The sequence below is a fragment of the Nelumbo lutea genome, chromosome 5 (genome assembly GCF_056320005.1).
Source record: "Nelumbo lutea isolate HS-2025 chromosome 5, American lotus-T2T, whole genome shotgun sequence".
NCBI classification, from domain to species: domain Eukaryota; kingdom Viridiplantae; phylum Streptophyta; class Magnoliopsida; order Proteales; family Nelumbonaceae; genus Nelumbo; species Nelumbo lutea.
Window position 1 is genome coordinate 27,750,037 of NC_142688.1, and position 12,496 is coordinate 27,762,532.

The 12,496-nt window shown below is 36.7% G+C and overlaps 1 protein-coding gene across 1 annotated transcript in view; it reads left to right on the forward strand.

The window, feature by feature from the left end:
* The first annotated feature begins 2,211 nt into the window (after positions 1-2,211).
* The window catches only part of LOC148851253 (uncharacterized), a 31,121-nt gene continuing 20,836 nt past the window's right edge, over positions 2,212-12,496 (forward strand). The window contains exon 1 of the mRNA XM_088942930.1: positions 2,212-2,726. Coding sequence (XP_088799056.1) covers positions 2,547-2,726 — 180 coding nt within the window. The 5' untranslated portion in view covers positions 2,212-2,546. The remainder of the gene's footprint in view (positions 2,727-12,496) is intronic.

The window sequence follows — 12,496 nt, forward strand, 5'->3', positions numbered from 1 at the left end:
AAAACGGATGAATATAAAAACTATAAAGGATATGATTAGGAATGAAGTTATCTATAAGAACCTAGGAGTAGGTCCAATAGGTGATAAAATGAGGGAGAGTAGAGTAAGATGGTTTGGGCACATGCATAAAAGACCACCAACCATGCCAATTAGAAGAAGTGATTTGTTACACATTGAATGGGTTGATGTGTCATACCCAAGAATGTTCCGAATAGCCTAGTCAATAGCCAAAGTTTTTCCATGAAACCCACCCTACAGGCCCAAGCCCACAACAACTAATTCATCGTTGACCACATTAAATAAGAAAAATCTATGATGTAAAAGTAGAAAGACTTTAACCAATCAAAAACCCCATGAATTTTGATGAACCCCCACCTGATTTGAAATCACTTTTATGATGCTAGTTGATTGGTTATAAGTATCATGTCTTTCCTATATCATAGTTAAACCCTATTAAATGTGGTATATGGAAAATCTACTGTGGAAAAGTTTGAAGCTTCTTGCATATTCATGTATCATAATCAAACCCTATTAAATATGGCTCTGGTAACCATTGAACTTTGCCACAAAATCAATTTAGATCCTATAGAATTAAGAGGGCCATTTTCGCATGGAAGCTCACTTTGAGGCAAAGAAAGATGACATTAGAGACATCTTTAATCGATCTATTAGGCAATAAATAAAATAATAAAAACATGTTTATGCGGCATTGGTCAAGTTTGAAAAGGCCGTTTTAGACACTAAGTTTGAAAATGCCACTTTAATAAAGTTAATTAAGTAAATAATTTCAAGTTCTATGGTAGTATAAAGTTAATTAACTGAATTAAATGAATACACTAATTAAGACAATTAAATAAATTAAGACAATTATATAAATTAAGCAATTAAATAAGTAAATTAAATTAGATAAACACAACTAATTGATCTAAATGAGTAAATTGAACCAATTAAGCAACGTTTTAATAAAAAATGGAATTACTTTGGCCACCGTTTTTTGGGTCAGTAGTTCAATCATTTGGTTCAAAAGGATCAGCTTGTGACCTTTTAAAAAATAATTATAAAATCCCTCAAAACCATTCATTGGGAGTTTAGCACTTCAACCGTATGGTCATTAATTTGATTGTCCAATTCAAAATTGATTAGCCCGTGAGACGTTTAAAAAATAAAAGATAATTGAGAAAAGCCTTAAAAACCATTTAATGAGAGTTTAACGGTTCAACCGTTTCGGTTAATGATTTTCTGACCAATTCAATAATTTCTTTTTTTTTGGAAAATTTTGAGCCATGCATTAAATGAAACTGGACAATTAACCGATTCTTGGGTCGAATGGGTTGGTCGTTTGAGTTAATAACAATTTTAAAACCATGCAATTAAGTGAATTAACTAATTCATTAAGTAAATTAAGCTTAATAAATAGAGTGGTTAAATAATCAAATCTAATTAAGATAAATAAGTAAATTAAGTTACTATTAATTAAGTAAGTAAAGTAATTAAAGAAATTAAGTAAATGAATGTAATTAAGCAAATTAAGTAACTAAGTTAACTAAGTTAATTAAATACATTAAGTGATTGTTAGTTTGCTATTAGTTAGGCTAATTAAGTTAGTTTTTAAGTAATAATTTATTCTTAATAAATTAATTATTAATAATTTAATAACTTTAATTTGATAAAATCTTTGAAGTAATTTACTTCAAAGTTAATAAAACTTATTTTTTAATTAATAGATTTTTTAACATCTAAAACAATTTTGTTTTTTAATTTGAACGATACCACATAACCATACTTTTATTATTTTATTGATTATCTAATGAATACATCAATAAGGCTGTGTTTGGTTTGAAGGACAAGGTAAAGAAAGGAAAAGAAATGCAGGGAAACCCTTACATCTTCCCTACATTTCCTTTCTTTTCTCTACCTTTTCCTTCAGACCAAATATAGCCTAAGGGTATAAAGTGATTTTCTTTTGCATAGTTGAAAGGATTGTCCCCATACTCACTTTAACAAGTCGATGATTAATTTCAAAGCAGCCTTAATCCGAAGTTAGAGCCCAAGTATGTAGTGTCGTTCGATTATATATATATTAAAAAAAAAAAGAAAACAGAAATACAAGTGTCAATTGTAAATGCGCACTAGGGTACAGTCCGGGGGTGAAGCTCACCGAAAGAACTTAAAAAGATATAAATGATCTTAACCGTCCAATAGATGGATTCTTTTTGATTGCCAAATCAAGAGAACTCCTGAAACGTAACTAATAAACAACTGGATTGCATCACGGTGTCATAGGGATGGGTTCCAAAGTTTTCCTCTGCTGTTAACCGTATGTAGTAACACCTCACACCTCACAGGCTCACACCTGGCTGGGTTGTCCGAATTCCGTAGACGCTCTTTCCTTGTCTCCGTAAGCCGGCTGGTGCACTTCAACTGTTAAACGGTTTCAATCAACTCTCCATCTCAAACCTGCCGAAGTTTCGGACATCACTGTGAACACTAAAAGGCAGAGCAGGAGAGAGAGAGAGAGAGAGAGAGAGGCTGAAGGGAAGTTTATCATGGAGGAAGAACGTAGCAGCACCATGGAGACGGGTAAGGCAGAGAGATCGGTGTGGCTGATGAAGTGCCCCCTCGTTGTGTCAAAGTCTTGGCAGGCTCATGCCTCCGACTCCCACCCCGTCGCTAAGGTTGTCTTATCCGTCGATCCTCTCCGTCCCGACGACTCCTCTTCCCTACAGGTGCCTTCTCTCTCTCTCTCTCTCTCTCTCTCTCTCTCCCTCTCTCTCTCTCTCTGTTAATGATGATGTGTTCCAATATATAATTGGGGTTGTTATTACTAGAGTTCGATATTGTCCCGATTGATCGCGAACCGGGTTTTCTGACATAGGTAGCCAAATTGAGCTATTTCCTTTTTCACTGGTTAATTGAGAATCAAATATGTGTCTTGAAGTAAAGCAGACAAATGCGAGATACGATCGGAGTCAGAAATGCTTACTTTGGATTGTTAAAAGCCCTACTTGAAGTGTTGATGAAAGTGTACATAATGATCTTCGAAAGGAGAAAGAGGTAGAGAGATTCAAGGGCTTGGCACTTGAAGTGAAAATAGTCCAGATTCCATGTGATTTTTTCCCAGTTCCTATCTGAAGCTTCAATATATGACAGACAATTTAAGCTCAAGACCTTCCAATATGCTTTCTGGTTCTTCCTTCCTGGGTCTGCGATCTGATATTCTGTATTTTATGATGTTTGATTCAGAGGTGACGGGAAGTGGCTTGTACCCAAAAACACCATAAGCTGCAAGTCATAGTGTTCTAAAATCCCATAGTACGAAACTTCTATTATAACTAAACAGCAAACTACCTAAAATGTTTATATAGAAAAGAGGTATCTTTCCCTTGCAATAGAGAAGGTATTTTTCAACTTTATGTGGATTGCGAGTCTCAACCAAACAGTCCTTTTACTAATAATTGTAGCTCGCCATACTAGTCTTTTAATTTAAAAATGTTTGTTATTCTCGAATTCACACTGTACCAGCTTGGAGTAAGACCATACTGAGCTGGAGTTTCCACCCAAACAGAATTAAGTACAAAAATTTACATCGACAGATGTCTAGAAAATCTGATATACCCAACACAACAAAAACCCCAGAAGATGCATTGTTGGAAAAACCCACAAGTTCACTAGAGGATGGCAGCTCCACAGTATAAACTATGCCCTATTAACTCTTGCTATAGCAAGGTTATCCACTAATGAGTGAGCTGATCTTCAGGGTTAGCTGAACCAAGTGTTCAATCTGGCTGCCAAGACTAGTCTCCTAGATATGATGCCAGAAGCCATGGACCATCATGTCATCTCTCATCCATCCAGTCACAACCTGCAAGTGACTCTCTGCCCTGATTTGCTGAATGCTCACGGAGAACATCAATCTTGGATCTGAAGTAGTGCCATAATCTCAGCTCTAATAGGGCTCCAATGTCTATTCACTTGCCTCTTAGATGTGAACTAGCCCTTAGAAAATCATCAATCGAGATATTATCGTAGAAAATTTTTCTATTCCTCTATTCCCATGCTGCCCATGGAAATAGAATAGCTCCATGAAGACACCACTGCATGATCTTTTTATATGAGAAGCACGATAACTCAAATATGCTTGGTTTTGAGCCTATCTCTTGCTCTGGGGAATTTTGTGGAGTATCTCTTGACGATCTTAGTGGACAACTGCTCGAGATTTTCAGATCCTCCCTAGGCCCTAGGTGCCCCCTATGCCCTACCCCTAACCCTACCCAAGACATGCATACAAGGTTTAAAATATCGCAACGTATCAAGCCGTATCGGCCGATATGTACCATTTCGATAAGAAACCGATACATGAAACGTGTAAAAATCATGTGTTCCATTTCTTTTCGTATGTATCGACCGATATGGGCCCGTGTCGAGCTGTTTCGGATTTGTATCGGTTGATACAAGCCCAAAACAAGCCGATACAAACCGAACCGTTTCGGTTCCCCTTGTTCCATTAATTTCATTGATTTCATGTGTTCCATTTCTTTTCGTATGTATTGGCCAATATGGGCCCGTATCAAGCTGTTTCGGATTTGTATCGGTCGATACAAGCCCAAAACAAGCCGATACAAACCGAACCGTTTCGGTTCCCCTTGTTCCATTGATTTCATTAATTTATATTTAATACCGAATCTCTCACATTAATGTCGTTTATTACTCCTATTTTTAAGTCTAACTTCTTCATTAATTAGTTAATTACTCCTATATTTAAGGCAAATTTAAGTTTAAATTTGAATTTTAGCACCTAATTACAATTCTCTCATTAATTCTATTAATTAATGATTCTCTCTCTCATTAGTTTCGTTTTGTTAGTGTAAAAACTACAAATATTAACAATAGCAAGACTTGAACCCTAGTCACTAGATTTTAATGACCATAATTTCGCCATTAAATCACTCTGATTTGTTTATTGTAATTATATGCATTTTTAGTTTTAAGTGAATTTTCTCTTTTCTTAGTGGTGCTTATTAATAAATGCTGAAATTAATTATTAAAATTTATATACTAATAAATATTAAGATAATTATATTGGTTATTTGAAAATTGATGTATATACATTCACATTTTAGTTTTTTTTTTCACATTTCAGTTATTCCATCACTTTTCAACGGTTACTAATTATATCTCGATATGTCACATTTTGTGTAAACATTACATTATGTTTTTTTACATTTAAATGGCTTATTTACAATCATATAAAACTTGTAAGTATTGTTAATATATATATATATATATTTATGATTTATTTGAATTTCCTAACATATTTATGCATATCTTGATTTTTCGTCTGTATCCATGTGTATCCAAAATGTATCCCGATACACCTCTTAAAATTGTCTTTCCGATACACCTTGCATTTCTGATACTTTGAACCCTGCATGCATATGCTCACAAACACTCTTCCTCAACCCATGGCTAGGTAAGACAAATTGAGGATGCAGATTCAATTAAGGCCGAGGTTGTTACCTTTCTTAACAGGGACCAGAGTTTGAATTCAAAAGTATTGACACTTCTCTTTCCTTTCTATTGGAGGCGATTCAGCTCATGCAATCAAGTGGAGATGAATTGCTGGTAGCCCTTGGAGTTTGGAACACTTCCTCAATGAGATTATGGAAATATTGAAGCCCAACTTAGCACATATCAAGTGGATTCCTTGAGACTTAAATGTTGTGGCAGATGGTCTTGCAAGATTAGTGGAGCAAAGGGCTTTTTGAATGGTGGTAGCTTTATACCTCATTAATTTTTAGTTTTGGGGGAGGGCTATTCTTTGTTTTATTTTTTTATATAACCTTGTACATCTCCTATATATAGGGGTGGCCATGAGCCAAGCTTTTTAGGAGCTATTCAATCTCGGCTTGCGAAAAGCTTGATTGGGTTCAGTTTAAATCGAGCTTCGAGTCCAATATATAGGCTCGTTTTCTAATTGAGCCAAGCTCGAGCCCAATAAAGCTCAACTCATGAGGCTCATGAGCCTAATCGAGCTTTTACATACATACAGAAAATAATATATATTAAACATATAAAAAAAAATATTATACATATAGAAAATAATATATATAAATAAAAATAAGAAATTATATATATAATATTTTTATTTTCATATATAATATTATACTAATAACTAGTTTTTATAATCCTTAATTTTTTATATGTCAAATAAAAAATAATTTTTTATATGTATAATTTTTTATTTTTATAAAATATTTGGCTCACAATCAAGCTCGAGTTGAGCTGAGCCGAGCCGAGCTTGAGCTTACGAGCTTTAGACTCGAGCTGAACTTGAGCTCAAGTCTCTAGCTCGAATCAAGCTCAAGCCTCATACTTTTTTTTTTTTTTTTTGATAAGCAACAGATAACTTTCATTAATTAAGAAAAAGGTTTAAATACAAAGGTGGGGGGGGGGAGGTAAACTCTCTTAACTCTCCCCCAAAAGGAAAATTACAGTGTATCCCAAAACAAACGACTTCTTCCCACTCCCTATTTAGCTAGAGCGTCTGTAAATGAATTGGCACATCTTTTAACCCATTGGATATACACTTCCACTCCTTGAGTTAACCACTTGAATTGCCTTTATTCATTAATGTATGTCCATAACCCATCATTTGTCTTCTCTATTTAGCCAATTACCACTTGCGAATCTCCTTCAATAATCAACTTGTTTATATTTAGTTCCTTAGCGCTTTTCACCCCCTCTAATAGAGCCAGAATTTCTGCTCTCAGTGAATCCCCAAATCCAATTGGTCCTGAAAAAAGAGCTATTACTGAACTTGCCTCTGATTTGAAAACACCACCAACCCCTGATGGCCCTGTATTTCCTCCACTGCTCCCTTCAAAGTTGAGTTTGATGAAACCTTCCATTGAGGGATGCCACGAAGGATGGACACTAATTCTGCTTGGAATTGAGACTGCTATTTCCTGCAAGTTGTTCACAATGGTCTCTATTGGAGCATCATCAAATAGGTTCATTGTCTTTATCCACTGTGCTACCCTCAAAGTAATCACTTTTATAATTGTGTCCCTGCTTCTTTCGTTTTCAGCAAATATCCTGTGGTTCCTTTCCTCCCAAATTGTCCAACAAACCGCTACCCTGGTGCACTTCTGCCAGATTTTCCCCTCTTTTTGATCCGGCTACCAACTGAATAGATGAAGAGGCTTTGAATGCTAGATGGGGAAGTCCACCTGCAACCAAATAAAGAGAGAAAACACTCCCAAATAGAAGAAGTAAAAGGGCAGGATATAAGTAAGTGAAAGCAAGACTCATCATTGAACAAAGGGTACTCCAGTTCGGGGACAAGCACCAAAAAGGCTTCTTTCTTTGAAGTTGATCGCAAGTATTAATTCTTTCTAGCGCTATTTCCCAGTGAAGTGCTCTGGCCCTAGATGGGACTGGTCTCCCCCACACTTCTTTAGAAGGAAAGGGATTGGCAGGAGAAGGAGTGGGTTGAGCTAGGGCATTGAAAAAAGAGGCACAACTGAAAGAGCTAGAAGAGGAAAAGGGTCCAAATCTGGGAATCCCCCCTAGGCGGGTCCAAGAGGACCTTTTGAAGTACCTGAACCAAGGATGACACCAACTTGAGCCTTTTGAGGGAGAATGGGCAGTTAAATTTTTCTTTTCGAATAGCTAGATATTCGGCTTGGCTTGACTCGAATCCACCCCTACCTACCTACCTACCTACCTACCTATATATATATATTCTACATAGTCGACTTTCCTTGAAAAGAAAAAGAAAGCTTGAGATTCATTCAGGAGGCTGCCACTGAACACCAAACAAATAGAAAATGTGTTTCCAAATTTTACAAACGTAAGAGAATAAAGTGAGATAGAGTCTCCACTGGCTGCAGTCTATTATTCTGATTTTACTGCATTTGATACTTGACTTGTAGTCTTGTACTTCAAATTTTGAATCACTAATTATTTCTTTCACTTTGTCATCAAAGTTATGGCCTCCACCCAATGCTAGTTCTGACTTCTATCTATCTAGGTCTTGGGGACAGATGAACTGATGAACTGGATATGAACCTAACCTCCAGTTTTTTTTTTTCCCATGAAGTGGCCGCTCTCAGAACTTTGAATCACTAATTATTTCTTTCACTTTGTCATCAAAGTTATGGCCTCCACCCAATGCTAGTTCTGACTTCTGTCCATCTAGGTCTTGGGGGCAGATGAACTGGATATGAACCTAACCTCCAGTTTTTTTTTTTTTTCCCCAATGAAGTGGCCACTCAGAATTAAACCTGCATTCTCATGCGCCAGAATGATATTTTACTTGTACAAAGTGATGACTCCTACTTTGTCATCAAAGTTTCTGTCAGAAATTTCATTCAATCTAATTTAAAATATATATCTCCATTGGAATTCTTCGACTGCTATAACCTCCACCACTGCCTTAGATCCAACATTATGCATTTCCGTATATGCTAATTTTTACTGGTTGGAATTGATTTTCAGGTTAATAGTAGAAATTTGCTGAAATAAAAAAAATGCAGAAGAAAGAAGAAGAGAATAAGTTTTTGTGAGAGAAGAGAAGAAGAAGTGAAAGAGTGAAGAAAGGAAGAGAAGGCAATCTAATCTAACTGCCCTCTTCCATTAGTATTTATACTTTAAATAAAAAGTGTGTACAATGACTGATTGCCCTTAATAGTAGAAATCTGCTTAAATAAAAAAAAAACTGTAGAAGAAAGAAGTAGAAGAGAATAAGTTTTGTGAGAGAAGAGAAGAAGAGAAAGAGTGAAGAAAGGAAGAGAAGGCAATCTAATCTGACTGCCCTCTTCCATTAGTATTATACTTCAAATAAAAAGTGTGTACAATGACTGGTTTCCCTTATAGGGCGTCTGATGCAAAAAACTCAATAAAAACATAAAAAACACTATTCTAAAAGCTTGCAAATAGTATGTTGTGGTCCCTACCTGCTAGCTAAACAAATAATAAATAAAAGCAAGTAACAAAAACTGTAAAATCCTCAACACTCCCCCTTATCGGAGTAAATTTCACACATTCTCAACTTGCGTAGGTCATGTTCAAGCTTACTCCTTGCAATCCCTTTGGTAAAGACATCGGTCAATTGTAATTCAGAAAAGACAGAAGGAAGGCAAACTTATTTAGCTGCCACCCTTTCTCTTATGAAGTGCCTATCAACTTAAATATGTTTTGTCCTGTCATGCTGAACTGGATTGTGGGCAATATTGATTGCAACTTGGTTGTCACAGTAACATCATGGGCTCCTCTGCATTAATCTCAATCTAACTCAACAAAGACCTAATCCAAAGGAATTTTGAGACACCATGGGCTAGACCTGTTCATGGGTTGGGCCAGGCCGGGCTTTGTCTATGTATCAACAGAATACATTCAGGCCCGAGCCCGAGCCCGAGCCCGAGCCTGGCCCAGCCATTGGGCCTAGGTCTTGAGCCTGAGCCTAGCCCTCATATAAAGCTCGAAGCTTGAGCCTAACCAGAAATTTGAAAACAGATTTTTTTTCTTTTTTATTCAATAAAAAGTGCTTTATTTATATTAAAAACCTTCAAAACTCAAAAATAATAAACATCCCACTATTACTTAAAAAAAGAGAAGAAGAACAAAGAAAAAATATTATATATATACTTTTTATTAAATAAAATATGTTTTTTATTATTTAATATATAGTATTAAGTCGGGCTCGGGCTTGGGCCGGGCGCTTTTGAGAAAGCCTGAGAATGCCCGAGCCTGACCTGAAAAAATTCAGACCCGGTGTTTTAGGCCGGAGCCCAAGCTCGTGATTCTAAAATTATGACTAAGCCAACTCAGAACAGGCTAGGTTGGGCTGGCCCGTCAGGCTACCCAGCCCTTGAACAGGTCTACCATGGGCTATAGTTCTATAATTTGGCTTTTGCACTTGACCTTGCCACCACTGTTTGTTTTTTACTTTTCCATGAAACCAAATTTCCTCACAAAGGTACATATTACTGATCTAGATCTCCTATCGTCTAGGAAACTTACCTAATCCGCATCTGTATAGGCTTCCACTTTCAAGTTCCTATGATAAGTGAATAAAATTCCTCTGCCAGGATGTTTCTTTAGGTATGCAAGTATCCTATCAATAGCCTCCTAGTGCTGAACCCGAGGAGCATGCATATATTGGCTTACAACACTCATGACATAAGAAATGTCTGGGTGTGTCATGCACAAATATAGCAGCCGATCTACCATTCTCTGATATCTCCTTACATCCTTAACCAACTCACAATCTAAAGCATTAATCCTATGGTTTCGGTTAATAAGAGTACCATCTGGTTAAACTCCTATTTTCCCAGATTTTTTGCAATAAGTTTAACACATATTTCCTCCGAGAGATGAATATCCCATGCTTGGATCTTGCAACCTCAATTCCCAGAAAATATTTCAGTTTACTTGGGTCCTTAATTTCAAATTCTTGCTGCAATGACTTCTTGAGTATATCAATCTCACTCAGACCATTCCCCGTAACAATGTCTATATCATCCACAAACACAATCAATACTAACACAAGTGATCCTCTCCTCTTCACAAAGGGAGTGTGATCCGACTGGGTCTGTGTGTATCCAAAACGGATCAATGCCCCTCTAAACCTATCAAACCATGCTTTAGGTGACTGCTTCAAAGATTCAAACCATATAATGACTTTTTAGCTTGCAACCTTTCCTTCACCAACATCCTTATGAGAAACCAATTGGAAGGTCCATATATGTCTCTTCCTGCAAATCACCACTAAGGAAATCATTTTTGACATCAAGCTAGAAGAGTAGCCATGAGTAAATACCTACTAGAGACAAAAGGATCCAAACTGAACTCATCATAGCCGTTGATGCAAAGGTTTTCAGATAATCAATACCATAAGCCTGTGTATACCCTTTTGCAACTACCTTGCCTTGTACCTCTCTATACTATCATTAACCCTGTACTTCACAATGAACACCCATCTACATCCAATAGTCTCCTCTGTAGGAAGATCAACCATTTCCCATGTCTGATTCTTAACCAAAGCCTTCATTTCTTCTTGCATAGCTGTTCTTTGCTTAGGTTTAGAGAGAGCCTCACTAACATTCTTAGGTATAGACATAGAGTTTAAGGAAGAAATGAAGGCATGGTAGGAGGGAGATAGACAACTGTAGGAAAGATGGTGTGAAATGCAATGGGTTGTAAACTTTCTCTTTCCCTTGGGGAGTGCAATGGGAAGATCAAGATCAATTGCAACATCAGCGTTGGGTATAGAAATATCATTAGTGGGATCGGAAGCAATAACATGCTCAAGGGAAATACCTAGAGCTATATCAGTCAAACCTGGAATCTTAGATGGTCTGATGGAGAGTGGTGCAGGTTCCCTTGTTGGAGCATGCGTGGAATCAACCTTCTTGCATTGGCATTGAAAAAACTATGAGGCAGGTCGTAATGGGTTAGGTAGTGACACTCAAACAGTTGTTGGTGGAGCAACAAATGGTATTGATGATGTAATTGGTGGTGGAGCTAGTGGAACAAATGAAGGAACAAGAAGAGGAACAAACTATGAGCTCTCCTCCCTAAAACACTCCCTCCGAGGAGAACCACTAGAGAAAAAATATGTAGGCTCGAAGAAAGTAACATCCATAGTGACAAACTTGCTCCCTGACACTAGATCATAACAATAGTACACCTAATAGCTTTGAGCATACCTAAAGAAAACATATTTCTTGGCCTTAGGACCCCACTTCTTATGATGAGGGCTATGTGGCACCTTAAACCCAAGAATGCATGAAGGTATACAGTTGATCAAGTACATAGATGTGAGAATTGCATCACCCCAAAACTGAACAGGAACTGAAGCACACACTATAAGACTTATTGCCACCTCCACAATGTGTTTGTTTTTCCTCTTTGCTACCCCATTCTGCTGCAGCATATAAGCATAACTACTTTGATGAATCACCCCATGCTCCAATAAATATGTGGCTAAATCCTTTTCAAAGTACTCTTTAGCATTGTCTGACTTGGAAAATCTTAGTCCTCATCCAAACTGTGTGAGAGCCATCTAGTGGAATTTCGTACCAAAATAGGTACCTCATCACGTGATCTCATAAAATATATCTAAGAATATCGAGTGTAATCATCAATGAACAAAAGAAAATGGCGGGAACCACCCATGGAAGAAATATGATAAGGACCCCATACATCAATGTGAGCAATATCAAAAGCAAAATAACTTCTTTTATTACTTAATTTAAAAGAATGTCTACAATGTTTTCCTAATTGACAACTTTCACACTCCAGACTAGACAACTAAATAGACTTAAACAATTTTGGAAATAAACATTGCAAATACCTGAAAGAAAGATGACTAAAACGATTATTCCATAGCATAATCAGAGTTATTGACTTTGACTCATTACTATTGCTACTAACATGGTGACTTTGATATCTTGGAAGCACATCTAGAAGATAGATTCCATTCACCTTAGAA